Source organism: Pyxicephalus adspersus, chromosome 5, assembly GCF_032062135.1.
Source record: "Pyxicephalus adspersus chromosome 5, UCB_Pads_2.0, whole genome shotgun sequence".
NCBI classification, from domain to species: Eukaryota; Metazoa; Chordata; class Amphibia; order Anura; family Pyxicephalidae; genus Pyxicephalus; species Pyxicephalus adspersus.
The window spans coordinates 6,372,467-6,396,857 of record NC_092862.1 but is presented as its reverse complement, the minus strand read 5'-3'; the positions used below and the strand labels follow the sequence as shown (position 1 = coordinate 6,396,857).

The 24,391-nt window shown below is 40.3% G+C and overlaps 1 protein-coding gene across 1 annotated transcript in view; it reads right to left on the bottom strand.

The window, feature by feature from the left end:
* Nucleotides 1–366: 366 nt before the first annotated feature.
* KCNK9 (potassium two pore domain channel subfamily K member 9) overlaps nucleotides 367–24,391 on the bottom strand; it is a 100,058-nt gene continuing 76,033 nt past the window's right edge. The window contains exon 2 of the mRNA XM_072410627.1: nucleotides 367–2,731. Within this exon, the coding sequence (XP_072266728.1) occupies nucleotides 1,890–2,731 (842 nt within the window). The 3' untranslated portion in view covers nucleotides 367–1,889. The remainder of the gene's footprint in view (nucleotides 2,732–24,391) is intronic.

Genomic DNA, 24,391 nt, shown 5'->3' with positions numbered 1-24,391 from the left:
AGTAATTATTTTCAAGGATTTCTCTTGGAAAAAAAAGTTATCTTCTATAGGAACATGAGTGCATGGTATATATTTAGTTAAACAAAGGCTTATATATTGGATTTTTTTTACATGCTTTCCAAAAAGAAGGGTCGTACCTGCCATGCAACTCATCTTCTATATGTACTACCGCAATCATAGAAATGAAATGCAAAGCAGGTCAGATGTACCCATAGACCTATCATCCACTCTGTCCCATTGAGCTCAATGGGAAACCTTTGACTTTTTATGTGGTTCAACTGCATGTCAAATGTAGACCCATATTGATTCACAATTCATGGACAACCATACCACTGTTCAAATTAAGAGCAGACAATTCTGAAAAAATAGAGACATGAACTGTTTATTGCAACCCATCCATACTTTTCTTATGAGGTACAAAGCTCTGCATCTGAGTGCATGTATTTCTATGGGTTGTGCGGACATTACATACAGGCAGCTGACATGTCTGCAATAAAGACTTTTAGATCCAGCTTTTCAAAAGCAAACTGACAGCATCTATTATAGACACACACGGTTCATCCCCAGTGGAATCTGCTTTTTTTTTTTTTTTGTAAGCCCGGTTAGCACTGCAGTTCCATGTCCCTTTAAAATCCAGCAAATGTGGCTTATAATAGTAGAGAACCCTGCACCTACTTTGCCAATGTGGCATCTAAAGGAAAAATCAACCTTTGCCAGTTTTTGAGAAGGTCAAAATAGAGGATACTGTCCCTTAACCTCTTCCTGACACCAACAAAGGTTTATTACCGATATTTACAAATCAAAATCAATAGGAGACAATCTTATATATATATATATTTTTTTATACATAGAACAAGGAATGCCCTGTTTTTTTAATTTATTGAATTAAAAAAAAAATACATCCACCCAAATATACCCACCTTTAATCAAGCATTCCCCTAAAAATATAATTCTATTCATGCAGGTACTTGCTGCACCAAAAATATTATTATTGGTAATATATATGTTTTATTTTTAAATAAAATTAAGGAAAAAAAATAAAATAAAAACAATTTAACCCATAAGCAGCGCCTTAGTTCCATCAATAAATGTCCAAGCAAAAACATAATTATTTGGAACGGAAAGGCAAAAAGAAATTAATCATTCTGATGACTAAAAAAAAGCTTTTTATTTTATTATATGCATTTTTGTGTTTTATAATGCATACCAGTTTTACAAAGTGCATGCTTTTTTATTATTATTATTTTGAACTGGCAAGCGAGAAGTATCCATTGCCTCCATTTTTATTTTAAACTAAATTTTTCTTAAACAATCTACTAGCATTTAAAAATTCATCAGGCGATACCCTGGCATACAGAGTTGTCTAATGTACATGCTCGAGTCTGGCAATAAAAAATAAGTATAACAAAAAATATTTTTTTAGAATATTCTTTTCTAGGATTAACCTCTAGATTATGCAATAATTTTTCCTTCAAGTAGATAATACCTGATATTTTATTTTGAATGCATTATTTGTGGGATTGCACAGACATATAAGTGTATACCCGTCACCTGCTTTTTTTTTTAATTTTAATCTTTTGTAGAACAAAAAAAAGTTTGTTAGGTCAGAAATGCAAGTGGCACACAAATGCCCCCCCTGTTCGTGTGCACTTTGGAATTGTAACTTCTATTTTTTATGAAAACTTCTGAAATCCACTCAGGGGGTTAGCGTAAGGCATAATTTGCTGGAGTAGACGTTTCCCATGCTTCATGCTCAACTTTTTGAGTCTTGGAAAAAGGCAGACTAGTTGTTGTTGTGCCTCTCTTCAGCCGTTGCAAAAAGCAAAAACCAAACAGCAGAGAGAGAGAAAAAGAGGACAGTGATCAGTGGCAAAAGATTGAAGGTGACCTCAAATTGACTTTCGCCTTTTCATTAGCCTGTGGCTTTCTGTAAAGCTGTGCAAACCGGGGGAAATAGAACTAACGGGAGATGGAAAGAGACTGTTTTTTAATGTGCTTGGTGAGATTTCTTCAATTTTATAAGATATAGAATGAAAGTACTGAGGATTCAGCTTGGAGCTGAAAGAGTTTTGGTGAGATACCACCCGACTGGTGTACTCATGGGACCTGTAGCACATGCAAGAGCAAACTGACTGAAGGTCTGTTACTTCAGCCTTGTACCGTGGCCGGCTGTGTTGTGAGTCTTCCTGGATGTGGATAATCATGCTGTTGCGATTTCCAGCTAAAGATGCCCGTTCTTCGGCATCCCTCCTCTCGTCTTCACTGTTCATGGTTAAAAACCTGAGAACGACTAAGTTTAGAAATGCCCCAATGACCGTCAATCCCACCAGAATGTACATAAAGCTAAAAGCGACATAGAGAGGCTTCTTTTGGAGCGCCCTGTTCTTCTGCAGGGCCACATAGTCCCCAAAGCCTATTGTCGTTAAAGTTATAAAGCAGTAATAGTAGGCCTGGAAGAAGCTCCACTCTTCATAATGGGAGAAGGCAGCAGCTCCAATGCATAGGGTACCCATGCATGAGAAGAACCCAACGGTCACCATGTTCTCCATGGACACGTCCGTGCTCCGCATCCCGCAGCACTTCTTAATCCGTTTCAGGAGGTACTTTACGAAGGTGTTCATTCGCTCACCGAGACTTTGAAACATCACCAGGGTGAGGGGGATTCCCAGCACAGCGTAGAACATGCAAAAGGCTTTTCCTGCATCGGTGCCAGGTGCAGCATGCCCATAACCTAGAAGTGAAAAAGAAAAGCTTAGTTACACAATTGAAGAATAAAAAAAATATAACAAGACCTAAAAATCATAATTCAATACAGCAATTAATCCCAGCCTTTTCTTTTGTATTCAATAGCCCTATCATGGGAGTGATAGTTTATCTCCTCCAGTGATAGATCCTAGGCGATCCTAGGATCTATCCTAGGGAATGGGGAATTGATCCTAGGGAATGGATTTCCTAAAAAGGAAAAGGAGGTTGGCAAATCCTGTACTAGATCAACTTCAGGTTTGCTGGATCACCTAGGTTTTCTCATGGTAGTCTATCTTCTCCAGTCTTGGAGAGATTTTATAAAACAGGCCCAATGCATTTACCAAAGGTGTTGTTTTGCTCTTCTATGTTCACTCCAAGTCTACATTAAGACTCCTGTTTTCTAGCATGTGGACACTGTAAGTGAATTTGGATTTACAAAACCATGCATAAACCTTTAGTCCACACCATTTGATATGATCATAGATGGCTGCCTATGAAGGACCCCTAAAATTCTCTATATAACTGAAACAGAATATTAATAGCAAACTAAGAACATTGGTGGTTGGATAATTTGATAGAACCTGGACGCTATGTTAAACATTTACAATGCACCAACCCCTAAATACCTCTTGACAACAGTAACCCTAGAGAGGGCATTATATCATGAGGCAGATATACATTTAACCAGCCAACTCCAGTTTGGGAAAGGAACATACATTTTTAGGCCTGACAGCTATAAAATGCAGCTGACTTGACCTCTGGTGATGTTTCCTTTCTGGAATAAATGAGACATAATCATTTTACCACTCCCTGAGAGCCCAGGGTATAAAAGTTTTGGCCCCCACCTTGGACTAACAAGAGAATGCCATGAGAAGAGGACACTAAAAAAAGTCATTATACCACCAAGAAAGACTGGCTACCGGCCTCCTATATATTTTTATAGTGGAGGTTGTATTAGGAGGCGATGACATTATAGAAGATGGCTGTACAGTTCTACTAAGGATTATTCCGGTGTTAGGAGGAACAATAAGACGAGTGCATTGAGCTCATGGATCTCTTGCTTCTCCTTTCTCTGTCCAGGTCATGCCGGAGAGGCCTGTTGTATTGTGTAAATGTAAGAGAGAAGGACATACATTTCTGCCCCTGTACAAAGCATTGGTCAGAATTCATCTGTAATGTGCTTTGTATGGATAATGTGGGATAATGTGGGATTGGAGAGGACGCAGAAAAGGGCAACTAAACTAATAAAAATAATGACACCAGAGACTGTTGATCCAGGGAACACCCGATTGCCTCACAGAATCAGGAAGGATTTTTTTTCCCGTTGGATTGTTTTTTTTTTGCCTTCCTCTGGATCCACTGGGCATATGTGTGATTCTATCCGGAATATGCAGGTTTGTAGTATGTTTATTTCCCTATTGGTTAAACTTGATGGACTTTTTTCAACCCGATTGACAAGTAAAGCAGCTCCCATTTACGTATTTTGGTGACTCTCTAAATCTCTATCTATTTGGACACTAGGAGTTAAGAAAGAAAGCTTTTTGTTAGATATTACCTCGAGCCTACAGAGAACCAAGAGTTTCTTTGTGCCAGTTCAAAAAAGACAATCAGCTTTGCAAAAGGGATTTTGCAGAAACAGTTAAGAGCTGAGTTTTCCATCCATTACCCTCCTATAAAGCCTGAAATACATTTCTGCTAATCTGGCTTTATATTTTTCCTTTGATGTCTATATTACAGCATGGGAACGCTTTACATGTACCCCCGCCTGCCACCTAATTCATCATTCTATTTTTACCTGTCATGCCATAGTCCTATTCTTCAAGCTCACAGTTCTTTTCCTGACGTTCCCCAGTTATCACTGCGCCGGCCTAATTACAGGCTCTGAATATCCCAAAAATAAAAATTAGCTGCATAATGCTTCCAGGCAGGCGGCCTGGCCTGTACCACCCCAGCACACCTGGTTGGCTACCGAGATTGAGACATTTCACCTTTCTGACAGAATGGATTAACTGGAAGTACGGTGCGTTTGGCGGTGATATCCAGTGGCGCTTTGTAGATTTGAAGAGTACTGCTCCTCGCTTTCTTCCTGTGCTGAACTCGAAAGTTCGTACAGTTGGTAGTCTAGTCACTGGCAGCGCAAAGGAGTTCTATTACAATTATATAGCTAACAGATCCCTTTTTTTCGGACTCAGAGCCCGCTGTTTCTATTTTTTACCCTTCTTAAAGTGACTGTCATGCTTTAAAAACTCAAAATCAATTTCCTTCTGCAAAGAAAATACCAAAGCCACCATCCTCCACTATCTTCACAAGTTCTGTTGGCTGAAAAATCTACAGGTTGCAACACTTCCTGTGTCCCCTGACGCACTTATGGTCCCTTAAATCACAACCGGACATTGGGGTTGATTTATTAACAGGATATAGAGTGTTCGCATAAAAAAATGAATCGTTCCCTTGCAAGGGGTTATGCTCTTAGTTTAGTAAATGAGATGAGACTCTGCTGACTTCAACCATCCAGTCATGTGCGAGGAACATTATTGGTTATTATTTGAAAAGTGAATTTTCACCACTAACTAATATGAATTATTCCTTGCAAGTTGCAAGATAATTCAATTGGTAGGAGAACAGTTTACATTTCTTTAGTGAATCAGCCCTTTAGTGTTAAAAGAAAGAATTGCAGAGCGCAGAGAAGGACCAATCAACTGAACCTCCCAGAAGTGCTAAATGCTTAAGAGGTTTCGATTGGTGCAATATGTAATAAGAGCGGACCTCAGGGGTGGGGTCACTGGAAGGGGTAAATATTAATATTTTTCTTTATTTAGAGTCATTTATTTTTGTGTTTTAAAAAAACAGACCTTAAAGGTTTTTGCCATGGGTGTAAGAATAAATTGATTTGTTATATACAAATGTGCACATTATGCCCCACAATTAGCAGTCTATAGATCATCTCTGCAGCATTGAGAGATATAAAAAATGCTTTGTAAAACCTAAAAACACCTGGATAAGACATCTGTATATTAGAGAGATTATATTCACTTGAATAACTAAAATATCTTGAAGTTAACCTCTGGCTAGCCCATAAACATTTAGATAGGTATGCATTTCAATCAGCAATAATTGAAATGGAATATGTTATCATTGCCCCCTGTAGCTGCAGGCACTGTGGAGAAATTCATCCTCTCTGCAGAATCAGTAATGTGATCTACATTCAGCCGCTCAGCTCACCTCTTGTGTCAGTGACTTTCCATCTTATCTTCACCTGCTCTCTCTTCCAAGCAAATCAGCTCACTCTGCTTTCCACTTTCAGCAGTTTAGCTCACCTTGCTCTCCAGTCCCAGCAGCTCAGCTCACCCTTATCTCCAGTCCCAGCAGCTCAGCTCACCCTGCTTTCCAATCCCAGCAGCTCAGATCACCCTGCTCTCCACTCCCAGCAGCTCAGATCACCCTGCTCTCCACTCCCAGCAGCTCAGCTCACCCTACTCTTCACTCCTAGCAGCTCAGCTCACCCTGCTCTTTACTCCCAGCAGAAACTCAGCTGCTTTTCAGTCCTCTGATACTTAATGTTAACTGAGGGCTTTACAATGAGCTCATGAGTCACAATTGGGATGGGGGAATTACTCAAAAAAACTCGGTTCTGCTAAAAACATTGATGCTACATTACTCCACACTGCCAGCACCTATATAGGTAAGTAAGGGCTTGTTTCAAAGCTCAATTACTGTTTGTTATTAATATCTAAATATTGAAATTCCTATAACCCGACAACAGGTTCTCTTTCTTTTCCTTTCCTGTTAAATATTTAGGAAAAATAATAAAAAAATCTGCATAGGTTTACTTATATAACAGTTTTCTTTCATCTTGATTATAAGCAAACAGTACCTTACGTAGTATTATAATTTCCATCTTTATCTCTAAATGTTAAAGAATATTTGCATTATATAATCAAGAACTTCATTATTACTTACATCTCTTTAGCTGCATTTATTCCTTTTTTATTTTCAGATGAATATGTGATAATCATATGTACATTTTAGAATACATTTCAAATTTAGATATAGAGTAGGGGATGGGTTAGGGCATTTGATGGCTTTATTGCGTCTGTTTCCACAGGGAAGATTATGATGGTCAGCACAGGACATGATGGGAAATAAGTCCAAAAGACACAAGCAGAGTACGTGGAGGGGTCGTAACGTCAATGTTTTTATGGCATCCTGTCCCTTCCAGTCCTTAAGACAACTACAAACCCCCCCCCCCTCCATTTCTTGTACCAGTAAGCAGTTCCTTAATGCATCGAAAATACCGTATTTTTCGGACCATAAGACGCACTTTTTTTCCCCCTAAAGTGGGGGGAAAATCAGGGTGCGTGTTATGGTCCGAATGCATATTTTTTTACTTACCTGTATCCCCGCCGGTCCCCGCAGCCAGTGTCCTCTTCCTGTGTCCCAGCGTGCGGCACTTGTGCCCGCCCATGAAGGCGGCGCCGATCGGCATTCATGAAATCAATCGGCGCCGCCTTTGTGGGCGGGCACAAGTGCCGCACGCTGGATCTCAGGGGAAATCAAATGAATTTTTTTTTTTCTTGTTTTCCCGTGCGGAAAACCTGGTGCGTCTTATAGTCCGGAGCGTCTAATGGTCCGAAAAATACGGTATATTAAAAAAATAATTGAATGTAATCTTTTTGGCAACCTTGTAAAAACACATTTACAAAATATTAGTTTTAGTAGAAGTACAATCTTTCATTTTCTTTGGGCAAAATAGTTATTTGTTTTTGTCTGTTTAACATAAAAAAGCCCATTCTGGGTATAGGGGACACAGGGCATCTATCTGGCCCTCTGTTGGGCACCTGCTCCCAATGCCTTACAAAAATAATGCCAGGAAAGCTATTTATTCTTCCGGGCCCACCTTCCTACCCCCTCTGGTGTTTCACAGTGATTTGCCACTATGTGCCATTTAGGGGGCCACAGGTCTGAACGCTGACCCCTAATGTCTTAGAAAAATATACCATTGGGGTAGGAAAGCTTTTCATTTACGTGGGCCTTCATTGCTTTTTTTGGTGGGCCCTAGGTTTCTTATCCAAGTCTGGTCATACATCTATACAAATTGCCTATATATATGCCTGATATATTTCTATACTAATAAACCTAAAGCTGTAAAATATTGGCCAATCATCACAGCCTTGTTCATTCATGTTACTCTTGTGCTATGTGGGCTTTATATTTTCATGAGGGTTATTACCTGAAGAGTTTAATGACAGCTAACATATGAAACCACAAAGCAGTAATAACAATACACTTGCTTGTGAATAATGTGCTTATAAGTAGATGTCTGACCATGTGACAAAGGAAATGCCAGGTTGTAGTTCTGTATAACAGTTAGAAGTGTATTAGGTTGGATAAGTCATTACGCTTAAAGAGAACAGGTTACCAATAGCAATGGAAATGTATGTGTGTGTTATGTTCCCATATCTCGGTTTAGGATATGTTGTTCCATGATTTGCAACATGTTTTTGCCCACCTCTTGGATTAGGGCCTCAGCTCTACTTACACCCTCTCTCTGCCCTCTTTCTCCCAGTATCTCTACCATCTTCTTCTTACCCTCTCTCCCCTCTCCATTCCGCTCTCTCCCTCCATTCACTCTTTCTCCCCTCTCCGTTTCTCTTTCTTCCCTCCACCCACTCTCTTTCCCCTCTCCTTCCTTCCTCTAATCTTCTTTTCCTCCCTTCTTTTTCCCTCTTCTCTATCTTTATCTCTTCACCCCTCTCTCCCTCTCTGTCTCCTTTTTTCCTCCCTTTCTCCATCCCACTCACTCCCCTCTCCATCTCCCTGTCTTTCTCTCCTTTCCCCTTCTCTCTCCCCTCTTTGCCTATATTTTTCCATCCTTCTCTCCTCCCTCCACTTTGTTCTCACTCCCCCTCTCTCTATCTCTTCTCCCCTTACTTCCTCTTCTTCTCTTTTCCTTCTCTGTCTTCCCATTCCGTCCTTCCCTCTCTGTCTCTCTCCCTTCTCCCTCTTTCTTATCTCTATCACTCTCTCCCATCTTCCTTTCTTCCTTCTTCTCTCTCTTTCCCTCCTCTCCCTCCACTCTCACATTCTTTCTCCCCTCTCCCTTTCTCTTTTTTTTACTCCTCGGGGAAATCTGGCTGAAGGGAGCAAAAAGTATAAATCCAGCCCTAGGTTTCTATCTACAATCTACATCTGGTATGAACCTCCGGGGTTGGCTCAAATAGCTAGTGAACTATTGTCTGAATTATTCTTAATAACAAGAATCATCAGAGAAGACATACAAGGGTAATTGACAAAGAAGGCCTGGGAATGGAAGAGAAGGCTTTTACTGGTGTGCCCAGAGAGGGCATTGGGGCACACAATGCACCCAAGGACTCCAAACTTCTAAAAGTATATAAGGAAAGAAAAGTCAAAGTGGATAAACAGGGGTGGAAGGAAGAGGTGGGCCCGGAGATGGGCTTTAAAACAAAAATCAATATTTTTCTGTGACTACCTACCCTTGCTCTTGTCTACCTGCCCAGTCGTTGGTCATCATCCCTCAGCTTCCAATCAGTTTGGCCATGTCCAAGCTTCAGCAAACCAAATCAAATCCCAAGCATCGGCATGCTTTGATATGGCCATGGATGCTGGCATATTTCTTTATCTGTTTCTCTGTCACTATGCCACCTGCTCCCTTAATATGTGAACGCCTGGCACTAGACAATGGTTTGTTCTGACAGTCTAAAAATGCTAATTAAAACAGATGCTCGCTGGTTAAAGTGTGATACATTTCCAAGATGTGGCATGTGCTATTCGGTGCTGTAATTCACTGATACAAGCTATTTGGGGGCTATAAATAGAATAAATCAAGCATTTAAAAAAATCATTCTTTTTTGTCTAAATTTGCAGCAGACCCTTCAAGAGCTTTAGAGAAAAAAAAAGTTCCCACTGGTTGGCTGGACCTCTTGCAGTATTCCTAGATTGAAAAGATTGATACCAGTCCAAATGCCACCAAATAATGGAGTGAATTCTATTCTACTGCTGATAAAATAATGTAACAGCAATTTTTTGTTTTGCATTTTGAATATGGTAGGAAAAGGTTAGCTCTTGCCTGGAATATTAATAATTGGTGGTGCAATATTGGAAATTATTAGGACTTAATGGCTCTGATGAGGCTCGTCAATCCGGGTTACCCTGACGTACCTAGAAAGAAAAAAAGATGGCGCCAGATTTTAAGCCAGTCCAAGCAAGCTTCAAGCTAGAGAAAACAATCAATGCATTTTGGGTATCTATGTTCTGATTTTAGGGAGAAGTGCTCAGAACTTCAAAATGGATTGGTTGTTTAATTCAAATTATTGATGAATGATAAAAGCTGCTTTGAACTCCATTTCAGTCCGGCGCTTTTCATTCCAGATACTCATGTGGCTGGGTGAGGCCGTTACAGTTTATGTCAAACCCAAAACTTTTTTTTAACTTTAAATACAACTAGAGATGATTCAAAGTTCTATTGGGTTTTACTGCTCTCTCATGCTCTGTTTGGAAGACTTACCCCACTCCCTGAAAATGAATATGAATAAAATGAAAAGGGTTTTTGGATCTCTATTCTACCAAAGAAAAGCGATTTTTCTGTCCGTGTTGCTGTTAAAAGTTCTTTGTGCTTTTTGTCTAGTAAAACTGAAATCTAAGTTGTATTGGCAGATGAAGAATAGGGATGAGCAATTGGTTGCTGTTGAATTGTGATGAGCAATTGGTCGCTCAGGAATAGGGATGAGCAATCGGCTGCTGAAGAATAGGGATGATGCCATTGTGCCATTGATGCCATTGTGCCACTCGGCATTCCATCTGCTAATATCACAGCACAGGGGATCTGTTATTTGGCATGTGAAAGATATGGGCATGTGAAAGATTTAATGCCTAGGCGTGAATCCATTTGGACGTTTTACCAGAATTGGCCATATGGCTGAACTTGTGAAATGCAATTTTTTTTTTTTTTAAGTAATTTTTATTAAGATTTTTGAAAACAATACAAAGATAAAGAGAAGAAGGAAAAACAAAAGAACGAACTAACATCATGTACTTACAGCAGAACAATGTAAGAGTAACAATGTAACAGTAAGAATATAAGAAACTATAGTGCGGAAATTGAGCGGGAATTTCTCCAGTCCCAAATTTAACAATGCCAATGCAGCATTCGGAGAAGAAAAATATCCTGTAACATTGGAAATTAGTACAAATATAGAATTCCAGAAACTACGAACATTCCTACATTCCCATAGCATATGCAAGTAGGTACCTAATTCTCCGCATGACTTCCAACACAAGGGAGAGTAGTTTGGCACAAATTTAGATAATCTAAGTGGAGTTCTATACCATCTATATAAAATTTTTTGATAGTTGTCCCAATGTGGTGAAATGCAATTTTTGAATCAATTCTCCCTGAATGTGCCACTACTTCAAGCTTTGCCTTGCATTGAGAAAGAGGAGGGACACATTTCCCTTCATCTGAATTGGGTAATTTTCTTGGGGTGGTGGAAGAGAGTAGAGAAAGAAAGTATTAGCAGATGGGTAGGGTAGACCATCAAGTGTTCCTACCTTTTTGCAATAAATGATCAAATTACCGGCTCCCTTTAATTTTTCCATTCTGATTGGAGTGTGCTTTTAACAAGTCGCTCATCAACAATCCAAATTTAATGATTCTTTGCATGATGGCTTTGAGCTGATTCCATGCTATTTTTGCAGCTATTATGGGCTCAGCACTGAACTGCGGAATAACGATGCTCATATGGCATGCACAGTACATAGCGTTGCTGATTACAATACTGCAGACGTTGCACTCACTACAGAGGAGCGCGAGCCTCCATGTATTGTACTCCCCATCAGTAACAATATCACGTTCCGCATCTGATGTGAGAAGTTCACAGCAGAGTGAGTAACACAGATGAGTCATGTTAACTGAGCTTCTTTTTTTCCTCTTTTTAATCATAAAAGAAGAAAATACAGAATTTTTCAGACAGTTACAAAGTGCCCTGCTAGTTCACTTTGTTCTTTTGTACTTCCGACCTTGAGTACATTCACTGCAATAACAGTGTTTGCCTTTTTTAAAATAAAAAAAAAAAAATTCTTCGATGTCTGACAGCTTGCCAACTGTTGTCATCTTCTGTCTGCAGAAAAATGTTGCTGTCAGTTTTGATTTTACTTTCATTTTTTTTTAATAATGAGATTGTTACATATTTTATAAGATTAAAAAAAAATACTGATATCCATCAAGTTCAAGCATTTGCAGTTTCTTTAGCTCTGGTCTACATCTGTTCAACCGTTGAATATTCTTTATCAAAGCTGGAAGGGACATTTTTCCTAACTCCCCGTTGGATTAATTCTCTTATCAGAATTATTTTTCTCTGGCAAATTAAATTATTTTTCTCGGGCAAATTAAAAAAAAAAAAAAAATAGCAATCATGCGACATTTCTTTCTTCTCTATTTTTTTGGTTTTGATTGCTACTTTTGTTGTTTAGTCATACTGCTAGTAACCCATTTTCTGTCCTTGGGTGGCAATAATGTACCTATCAACAGCATTGTCACCCAAGGACAGGACTACAAACAGTTCCCCTGTTCATAAACTAGATCAGCCTTTTATGACCTTTCAAAAAATGTTCACGTCTTAAGGATCCCCTTGTATTATTATAATCACGGCTCACAATACATTACTGTGGTGGTCAGTTGGAAAAATGTCTCTTACATTGCTGGCCAGTGGAAAGAATGCCAAAAAGACCATTGGTGTCACTTAAACTGGCCTGAAATGCACAGTGGTCAACTGGCAACCTCTGAGGAACCCTGCATGAGGATTGACATAAATGGGAAGGGTTTTGCTATCCCCAAAGCTAGCTGAAAAATGTAACAGATATGAGTGCAACAAAGGCACAGGAAGGCTTCTGGAAGGATTTGTTTGCACTGAACAATTATTTACAATAATATGATTTCAATTATAAATTTACCAGACCAAAAGGTGTGACAAGTAGTGAGTTGGCTCTTACAAAGCAGAGGCTTGCAGCACCCCATTGGTCTGCATAGTGTAGTTTTAGCAGGACCTTGAGTTTTGTTCTTGAAGTAGAGTTTACACTGAGAAGACACTGGTGAATTCCTTGTATTGTCACATTTTTATATTATTAAAGCGACCATATAGAAAGCAGGAACCTGAGTCATAGCAGGAGCAACATATTAGCGTCCCCCTCCGCCATCGCCCTTTTCTTGACATCATTTAACACTGCTTTGACTTTCACCCTTGATAGATGACCCAAGAAGTTTTCTTAATAATTGGATCCCTTCCTCTATATTTACCCATCTCTGTGGTCTTCACATGCTGCTATGTGGTATTTCACCTGCTAATTACTGAGTGTTTAAGGACACTGAGCTTTAAAAGAACAGCTTTGGCGTAATTATAATAAGCATAATGGCTAGTTTCTGGTCTGTTTGTGTTAAAATGCTGACAAGAGCTAATAGTTCCCAGAGCTAATAAAGTGATGGAACATGGAATTTTCATTTGCTTTGTTCTGTCTCCAGGCAGCAGCAGCCAACAACTCCCCGAATGCACCTTTCGCCTCTCCATTTGGTATACTTTTTTAGAAATAAATGTTACTATTTAAAATAGAAAATGTCAGGTTTTAATGATATGTAATACCATCACCATCCAGTCAGGAGTTTTTCTTAGCTTACATTGCCTTAAATCTAACCTGCCTGAAGATGCTGGGATGCACACTTGGTGGTAATAGTCACTGCCCACAAGGAACTGGACAACATGTCTCTCCACCCATGAGTAACCTGGTTTGCCATCCACTCAGGACTCTGAACTCCACCCACTGAATATTTTAGGTCAATAAATCTCAGGGAGTTTCAAGGTTTCCTATTGCTCTACTGAACTCTAGAATAGAGTTCTTAGGGAATTGGTAGGTTGGAGTAAACCAAAACACAAGTTGAACCATTTTGGTTTTCCTTTGAATGCCTTAAGCTGCCTTTCTGTCCATAAGTACAGAGTCATCTGTGTTGGGCACTGTCAAGGGTCAACACATTCTTCCAAGACTGAGATGCTAATTCAGGGATGCCACGATCATTTTACTTTTTTGTGTATACTACTATAACTTTTAGTTTTTCTCTCAAATCTCTGACACTGATCCACCCCTGAGGTAGCTTCTCACATTGTTACTTACTACTAAATTACAATGTTGTAATCTGATCATTGGGTTAGGGCTCTTTCACACCCGCAGTGTAAAAAAATGTATGGTTGGCAGCTCCTGGGTGCACATATGGTTCAAATGGGAGCAGCTGAAGGGCAACTGAGCCTGTGATAGAACGCTGCGGTCAACCACAAGGGCCCTGGAAATTCTTTCTTCGGCCTGCATCTGATAATGTGGACCTGTTATGATAAAAAATATGGTGTTGCTGTATAGGCTGATAAATCAGAACTGTATTGATGAGGTCCAAAAAAACTCCAAAAGGTCCAGTTTATGGAATCCTCCATATACATTCAAAGCCCACAGACCTCTCACTGTGTTTAGGTGGTGCGGGCAAACACATGGAGGAGGCTCTAATAAACATGGGAGGGCACACAAACTACATGCAAACAGAATACTTAAGGCTACCTAAAGTGTAAGTCTTACATCTGTGTAATAGGCATTTTTTTCAAAACATTTTTTTACGAGTTACAGAAAAAAATCTTATTCATTTAAAAGTTCTCTTGAATCTCTCCCTGGCTGGAGACTCTCTGATCAATGGCAGTAAAACTGAGCAGTGACTTCAATTTCCGACTAGCGAAAGCCTGTATGCAATAAACACTCCCGATGGGGGAGCAAGACATGCGGTAATCAATAATACCTTCCCCACACCCCAGATTCCTGCAAGAATCACAATAATAAGAAAACCTCAGCCATACATCGAGGAACTTTCTATAAATTATTAGCTGTGTGTTTTAGTTCTCTAGATTGTAATAGCCCCAAAGTGCCCTGTAAATTTGGTAATCTGGGATGTGCTGGCTAAAAAAGTTCAATTTATGGGTCCTAAAATGTAAAACAAAATGACTTGATCCAAAGGCAACCTTGATATCAGAGATAAGGTGTGGCTGCTGTATACTACAGATAAGCACGTACATTAACCTCCCTAGCGGTTCATTTCTTTCCGGTTTTATATGTCTAAAAGCGGTAAATTGTTTTCCATGAAAATTTATTTTACAGTATAATATAATAGTATGAGTATATTAAAGTTTGAAACACAAAATCATTTAAAAACAATAAAATGAGTAAGTTAAAAAATCTATATATTTAAAAAAAAAAATTAATTAAAAAAAAAAATACATTATATTATACTCATACTATTATCTATACTGTAAAATAAATGTTCTTGAAAACAATGTACTGCTCTTACACATAAAAATCCAATGTATTGCATTCAATACAGTTATTTTGTATTGAATGCAATACAAATGGATTTTGAATTTCCCGCCCAGCCGGGATGTACACACGCACCAACGTCACCGGGAACTCCCTCAGTGACTCATCGGATGAAGAAGCAGGAAGAAGAAAGAGGACAGAGATCGTGGCGCTGGACCCCGGCAGATCAGCTAAGCGCTCTATTTACTAACCCTCCCTAGGTGTTCCAACCCCGAGTGTGACTCGGGGTTACCACTTGTAGCAACTTTTTTCTACCCCCAGTCACACTCGGGGTTACCGCTAGGGAGGTTAAAAGATGTAGTTCAATGAAAAGTGATATTTTATTTAAAAATTAAGTCTGACAGTTTGTCATACCCTGGCTTCTTATACTACTGCAGTGAGATTTTCCTACCAGAATTTCCAACTCTTTTTTTTGTCCACTTATAGTTATAGGTGTTTCTGCCCAATTTGTGTGCTGCAGCTCCTCCTAATAAGGGCCACGGCAGGTTTGCACACAAGGGAACTTAGCACAGGGAAAGTCGGAGCCCGTTTTAATGGGCACAACAGATGTGCAGACCCTGGAGCTCAAAGCATGGATGGTGGGTGCCCTTCATAATGGGTCTAGCCAGATGCACAGGCCCTGGAACTCAAACCACGGGAGACATTCAGAATGGGTCTAGCAGGTGTGCAGGTCCTGGAACTCAAAGCATGGTGGAAGCCCTGGATAATGGGCACAGCAGGTTTGGAGACCTGGGAATTCAGCACAGAAATTGTGGGAGCACTTCATAATGGACAGAGTAGGTGTGTAGGCCCAGGAACCCATTGTAAGGGCCCAGTCTGGCAACAGTACTTGCCAGACACCATTCCCTCAATCTAAAACCGCACTCTTCACTTATAGCAAGCCCCCGCTCAGTCTTGGGAAACTGGTTGCGTTTCCCAGCACGCGGTTGCTGTCTGGGATGCTGTCTGGTGCTGTCAGCGAAAGAGGTGGTGTCTGGGGAAGGACTGGCAAAGTACCAGGAGCCCCACAGATAAAGCAGTACCTAGATTCTAAAAGAGACCAGTCCAGAGTACAGAGCAGAGGTCATACAAAGATAAACTGTCCACCAGACAAAGTACACACCAAGGGCAAAACACAAGCTGGGAAGTTGGGGGTCACAGGCAAAAGGTCAGTCCAGGAGGCGTAAACTCTTAGGGTCAGAAACAGGCAAGGTCAGCAACAGTAAATCATACAAAACTCACTCCAGCACAGATTAGCCCAGTTATACGCTACAAGAGGCACTGGTGACAGAGCAGAGAGGCTATAAAGTCCCAGCAAGCAATGGCAGTGCAGGACTGAGTTAGGAGCTAATTTGCCTCTACAATCCCCTTAGGCTGTGAATATCCTCACAGAATGGTGCTGGGGCTTCCAATAAAAGCCATCAGGCTGCACGGCTAAAAGGAAGCAGGGGCTGCTGCTATCTTAGTTCTCCTGGCTGCTGCAAATGACATCGCTGGACAGAATAAAAAGTATTTTTTACTGCGATGGGGAACTGCACAGGATCGCTGCACAGAAAAGCATCTCCTAACACCTATCACATTAATAGTGGAAGCCATTCATAAAAGCCACAACAAGTATGCAGACCTGGAAATATAGAATTGGGATGGCTGGAGCCCCTTTCAATGGGCACAACAGATGTGCAGACCCGGGAGCTTAGAGAATAGATGGTGGGAACACATTATAGCCGGCACAGCATGTGTGCAGACTCTGAAACCCAGGACATGGATGGTGGGGACACTTCATCATGGCAATAGCAGGTGTGCAGGCTTGGTAATATGGCTCAGGAATGGTAGGAGCTACCCATAATGGCACAACATGTATGCAAACCTGAGAACCCAGCACATGGATGGTAGGAACCCATCATAATGAGCACAATAGGTGTGCAAACCTGGGAATTCAGCACAGAGATAGTAGGAACTTCTCTCAGTGGGCACAACAGGGGTACAGACTGAGGAACTCAGAGATGGTGAGAATTCTTCAAAATGGGCACATCATAGACAGACATGGGAACCTAGCTCAGAGATTCATAGTGGGCACAGGAGCTGAGCAGACCTAGGAACTCCAGTGAACTCCAGTTCATCTAAAGCCAAATCGTGACCATAATGAAAGGTTCATTCACATCTACACTGTTCCCTGCAGCACAATTGTGTCTTGCATTTGTATATTGTGCTTGGGCAACCCAATTATATGAATAGGCTGCCAAACTCATAACAAAGGGCCAGATATTGGACTATTTTTTTTTCCAACCCAGCACTCCACAATGCAGGGTTGTTACAATGCCCTCCAGGACTTAAGTTGAATTGAAAGTGATTGGCAATACAACATACCAACATGTGTATTGTACATTGCCATATGTTGCTATAAAAAGCATGTTAATCCATTAAATGCACACATGCATTTCAGTAACACCTTGATCGTATCATCTCACCGGCTCTGCATGTTCTTCATATGGTATTCTGTGTCTCTTCAGAACCTTGAAATAATTTGACATGTCATTTATTAGAACACTCAAGCAAAATCTTTTCTTTGGTAATCAATACATCACTTTCACATTTATCATTATTTCTCTCTGAATGGATCTTTTCAAACAATAAAACTGACTCGCACGAGGCTCAGACAAATTGACATGACTCTATTAATTGCAGCTAATTAAAGGAAAACCATGTGTGTATTCCCATAAAGCTCAGAAAGACTTATCATTGTAACGTCTACGGGACATGTCATTGACATTTCTTGTTTGCATGCGGTTTCATATTTTGATGATTTGGATTCATACATTAGTACTTGATTTTTTAAAATTTTTTATATCTATCAGGAAATACGATACAAACCTGAGATAAAACATGACAGTGAAACAAGTAAAGGTAAATGGTAGTGTGCATGGACTAGATGGAAGCCAATGGCCCACATGTGCTATTTCTAAAACATGGTGATCGGTTATCGGCTCATATGATCACCAGATCAGTGAAGTGATCAAAGCAATGATTGTCACCATGCAAAATCTAATCCCCCTTCCATAAATCTGGAGTTATAGGGCCTGATTTATTAAAGCTCTTCAAGACTAGTGAAAAATATTATGTAAGAACCTTGGATGATCAAGCAAACCTAGAATGAAGTTCTTAAAAAAAGTTTTGCTATTAGCTGGAAAATGTTTTCAGTCCTGGACCAGATCCATTCCAAGTTTGTTGAATCACCCAGGTTCTATTTTCTCCAGTTTTGGAGAGCTATAATAAATAAAGCCCTATGAATCCAATTTATGGAAGGAGCATCAGATGCGAGTTTGAAAAAGTGTTCAACATTTCAAGCACATGGAACTCGTAGCTAGAGGGGAACATCAATATGTGGCATAGCCTTGCTGATGAACATGACATGGTAAGCACATGTCTTTCTTTACAAAGGGTTAGCCTTAGGGGCAGCTTTGGTTTGCGGTTGACCACACTCCCAACCACAACTGCACAACTGAATGGGAGCAGCTAGGAACCATCGTGCATGTCTTTGTATGTGGTTGTGGAGGATCACAGAGTAACTCCTAAAAGAATCAAGTGGCTTCTAGCTCTGCAGTTGCTTTTTCCTCCTCTGAAGGAAGATTTGCACCCCAACTACATGGGTAACAAATACAAAGATGTTAACCTGCAGTGGAGTTTGACATTCCTGGTTTTGCCATTTGCCTGGGAACAGCTAACGGAATGGACTTCCACCACTTTCTCATTATCATTGAACCAAATGAGTGCAGTAAAAAAAAACATTTCCTGCAGGTGTTTATCAGGGGGTGAGATTGTGCTGAGGTTTCTGTGCGGTGCAGATGCTTACATGGCAGGTGGGCGGCTGAGCTGCTTCCAGAGACTTAAATGAGGACATTTTTCAAACACCTACTAGGTTGCCATGTTTATAAATGGTTTGAAACCATTTTAAAATCAAGCTTCAGATCCATGGCTCCTGGAGGCTGGCACCTTGCTGGTTCCTAAGAAACTGACTGTCTTCTCCTGAGCGCCTACCGGGTAAAACATTGTGACCAGTTGTGGTAGTCACACAACAAATTGATAATTCGTTTGAATTAGGGGTTTAATATATAGACAGGTGCAGAATACTTCTATTACCTTCAGGAGTCAAATGCACCATTTTAAAAAAAACCACAAAACGACATTAATTTTGCCTTCTCTGATTCCAATGCGTTTTAATGTTTTATTTGATTTTCAGCACATTAAACATGGCATTCTTATCAAGGAACCAATTACGAAGCTCACGGTGACCCAATAAAACTTTGAGAAGACAAATTCTAGCGGATACACAAATATGACTAACGTAAGTAAAATTGTGACAAAATGTAATAAATGGAATGATAAAGCCAAGTTTAAACAATTTCATATTGCACTGTTTGCAGACAGGGACTCTTTCCGGGATTGACAATGGAAATGTTCGGTAAACAGGTCTAAGAATGATAATGGGTGGAATAGAATTCTCATAAATAACATTGTGGATGGTATACAGATTCTGATACGATGCAAAGAGCCTTTTATGTAGCTCAAGCCATCTGACGAATACTCCACTTGACATAATTGTATGTGAAATCAGAAGTGACCCACTTTACAAGGACTTCAGACTCATTAACGCCAGGCTCCAAGATGATTTAAAAGATACAGATTATTGCAGATATCGATCCATGAATATATGATTTTTATGCAAGCTTTGTAGCTTAATTTAACTTTGTATTCATTCTTTGGAGAGCAGAGCTCGGAGTGTAAGAGGGAAAAAAACAAAAAGTATCCAGTTAGGTGTGCTGCAATGCATGCTGATCATAGGGGAGAAACAAAATAGAAGCTCCTTAGTCTGCTGCTTCTCCTATCAATGTTCATTCACAGCGTGGAGCTGTGTGGAGCACCTGTAGGTAAAAATAAGCGTGGCCTACAGACAGGGCACAATTTTGCCAAGGAGCACTTTGTGCCTCTCAGGTAAGTTTAGGTGACAACAATGAACTTTTTGTCTACCTATAAGGGTGACATTCATCCCAATGAGCATCACACTAATGTACTGTGAGCTGTAATTATAACAGGGGATCCCTATTTATTGTACAGCGCTGCGTAATATGTTGGCGCTATATAAATCTTGTTTATTAATAATAATAATAATCCCTGAAGGCCTGAAAGTTACTGCAAGGGTACTCCCATGTTAAAAAAGTAGAGAAAGTCCTGCCTATAGCAGCCAGTGTGCCTTTTTGCACGCAGCCCAATCTCCATACTGTGCTGCTCCTTTGGCTGTCACAAATGCGTTTCGCTCCCCACTATTTCCCTCCATATCCACAGAACAACCCCCATTGCTGAGTTCCTTCATTTGTCCTATTAGTGGTAGAACGAAGACGAAGCTGCTCAGTCAAACGGAACGATTTGGAAGTTTTTTTTGTTAAATCATTGGCAGCAGGAAGAGAGTAACGGCTTCAAATGCTTTTAGTTTAATTGGCCGCCTTCCCGATATCCATTTTTATTTAGCATCCCGCATCACTCTGCAATTTTGCTTGAAAAAAAAAAATGTGCTGAGATAGTCAAGATTTGAACCTGACATGTATAATAAGCTGCGTGCAAGCAGAACGACGGCGCAGGAAACTAGGACATTATTTTACAACGGGAGACACTTCATGATTGGTTATAGGTTGGTGGCAAGTAAATTATTGAATGTTGCTGGAGTAAGTTGTCAGATTTTTGCTCTGTTGGGTGACTCTTGTCAGGATAATAATAATATTGCTGGTATTCTTTACAGCTGTCAGTTCCGGATTCGTCTATCCTCCGGTACTTTTCCAAGGGGTCAAAATATTGTCATGATGCATAATTATACCATATGCAGACAGCTCCCATCATTCTTACTTTAAAGTACAACAAATGTAATTAAAGATATAACTTCTTCTTCTCTTCCTATTTCTTGGCAAGTGTTCCAACACTTTTGAGTACTTCCCTACTTTGTTTCCATCTTTCTTACTTTAGCAACATGCTGCACACTTCTCAGTTTTCCTTACATTTCCTTAAACTTTTCAGTTTTCTCTATGCAATACAGGTAGGGAGTTGCTGGTAGGAGGTCTGTTTCCTGGCCTCAGTATTCCATCCTAGAGCACTGAGCATTGGTGGACGCAGTGGGTTGGCTCCTAGGAGGTCTTTAATTAACAAATGCCTTACTGGAGTGGACATTCCTTGTCATGTTGTATTTGCATACAGACTGACTATGGTAATCCCACATGTGATGATCAATCTCCATGACTGTAAGAACTTAAATCAATTGCATGAAAGTAGAGGACCAAGAACAGTGATTTTGAGGAGGAAATTACATTTGAATGAACATTTTTTAGACCAGGAGGGAAGCCAATGCAACCATCTAAGACTGTATTTCCTTGAATAACCTTCAATCTCCATCCTTGTAATACTTGTGTGTTCCTTCCTTCCTTCCCTTCCTTTTCTTCATTTCCTTCTCTCTCTCTTCTCCATTCTACTTCCTTCCCTTATTTACTCTATTCCCCTTTTTCTCATTTCTTGCTTTTTTTTTCATTCTTCCCTTCTCTTTTCTTTTCATTCTTTAGTTCCTTCCCTCTTCCTTTCATTTGATTCTTTCATTCTTTCCCCTTCCCTTCCTTTTTCCACCTTCCATCCCCCCTTCCTATTTTTCTTCATGTCTTTGATTTCATTCCTTCTTTCTCTTTGTACATTCCTTCCTTTCTTCTTTCTTTTCTTTCCACCTCCCACCTTCCTTTTTCCTTTCATCTTTCTGTTTCTTCATTCTTATCTCCCTCTCGTCTTTGCTTCCTTCCCTTGTTCTCGTCTTTGCTTCCTTCCCTTGTTCTCGTCTTTCCTTCCTCCCCTTGTTCTCGTCTTTCCTTCCTCCCCTTGTTCTCGTCTTTCCTTCCTCCCCTTGTTCTCGTCTTTCCTTCCTCCCCTTATTCTCATCTTTCCTTCCTCCCCTTGTTCTGGTCTTTTCTTCCTCCCCTTGTTCTGGTCTTTCCTTCCTTCCCTTGTTCTCGTCTTTCCTTCCTTCCCTTGTTCTCGTCTTTCCTTCCTCCCCTTGTTCTCGTCTTTCCTTCCTCCCCTTGTTCTCGTCTTTCCTTCCTTCCCTTGTTCTCGTCTTTCCACCCTTCCCTTGTTCTCGTCTTTCCATCCTTCCCTTGTTCTCGTCTTTCCATCCTTCCCCTATTCTCATCTTTCCTTTTGCCCCCAGGCTTCCTTCTTTCATTCCTCCTGTTTTTTCTTCCTTCTTCACTCTCTTCTGTTTTCTAATAATCTTTCCTTTGTCCTTTCTCCCTCTGCTTTTCCCTTTCTTCCTTCCTCCTAACCTTGCTGCCTTCATATCTCCATTCCTTCCTTCGTTCTTTTCTTCTCCTTCCTGTTTCTCTACTTTTTACCTGTCTTCCTTCGCTGAGATCCCATTGGCACCAGGACTGGATACACAAGGATCAATATTCTGACATAAATGCCCTCCTTCAGTCTCTGGTATACTTAGTGAGTCCTCTGAACTCCAGGCTCTTCCTTGGGGTATTAGAGAAGTGAAAAATAATTTCATAACTGACACTCACATGCCCAGCGGGGAGTCACTATCAGCTACCTCCTCCAATCACAGCCTGGCGGTTCGCGTCCTCCCGGGGTCTGTCATAGATAAGGTTCTACATTTCCCAGAAGTGCTCTCTCCAAATCTAGATGAGATAATGCCACTTATTTATGCCAGACATTTCTTTGTCTTTTTCCTACAATTATCTTACAAGTAATTACGCTGATTGTCTGTCATTGACTCCATCCAACTCCAAACTTACAGCGATCGAATAAACTCCCATGAAAATCTCTATACTTGTAAAAGAAAACACAGATGAACATCTGCATCTAAAGAGAAGAATAAAGTAACAGACAACTCTTCTCAGATAACAATGCCTTTTTGTTAAATCTTTTTTTTTGGGAGGGGGATACCCCAGTGCATCGAGCAAATGAGAACACATTTACAAGATTAGATTCTTGATTTCTTACCACAGTCCCATTGTGTGCATAATCAGGGCTGAATTTAGGGTAGGAAAAATGACTCCAGACCCTAGCTTCTTAATATTCCCAATTAACAGGGTGACAGGGGTGCTGTGCATGTGGGGTACCACTACAAAAGGTAGGAGCATATGCTTGTCAGCTTTCATGGGAGTGAGTAATGAATACATCTGACACAGTCTGGTTGTGAATTAAACTTTCCATTTTCATAGTACTAATCACCTGTCAAGATGAATGAGACCAACACCCAGCTGTAGTTGGTGGCTCTCAAAGCTGAGAGCTACTTAATGCCATTTCCTTTATATTCGCAACTACCTACTTGAGCTTTCTGTATATTAGAGAGCTGCCTCAGAACTATATACATCATTAGAAATATACAATTACACCTCAAGTCAAGAGACCCTCCACCTTATAACAATACAGGTTATAATAATAGAGGTTTCACAGTCTAGTTTTGCTGTGAATCCTTCATATTCTTGGTACCTATCCACTGGTAAGAGAGTTTATAATAGAACTTGGCCATGGTGGATGGGCCCAATAGCTGAAATTTCCCTAAAACCCCTTTTTTGGATATTCACAACCCCCAAACTTTAGGTTCTCATATATTAAGGAACTTTCTGTTGAATTAATATAACAATATACCCAATTACACCTCTAAGTCTTAAGTGCTTCTCCATTATCTCCAGTTATCTGCTGGCAAGCCACGTTGGACCAACACCTACCCATAGTGAGTAGGCCTGAGAGCTGAGATGCATATGGACAACTTTCCTTGATATTCACAACAACCTACATGAGGTTTCAATGCATTAAAAAGATGCCCGTGGAACTGTACACATGAATAAATTCCCCAATTACACTTCAAAGTTCAATGCTACTCTACACAACATACATTACATTGATTATACAGGTTTTTTTACAATCCAGTTGTGCGGTGAGTCCTTCATGTTCTTAGTCCCTATCTGCTAGCAAGACAAGGTGAACCAACACCTGTTGATAGTAGGTGATACCCATAGATTAGAGAATTTCCTATGAATCATAAAAATACACTCAATTACACCTTAAAGTCAAGTGGTCCTCCACCCCGCAACAATACAGTGTGGTTGTGCGCCGTATTTTTGGTATGGCATGTTGGACAAGTTGGACCAACACCCGGCCATAGTAGATCCACCTGGAGACCCTTCCTTGATATTCATACCACCTATTTGAGAGTTCTACA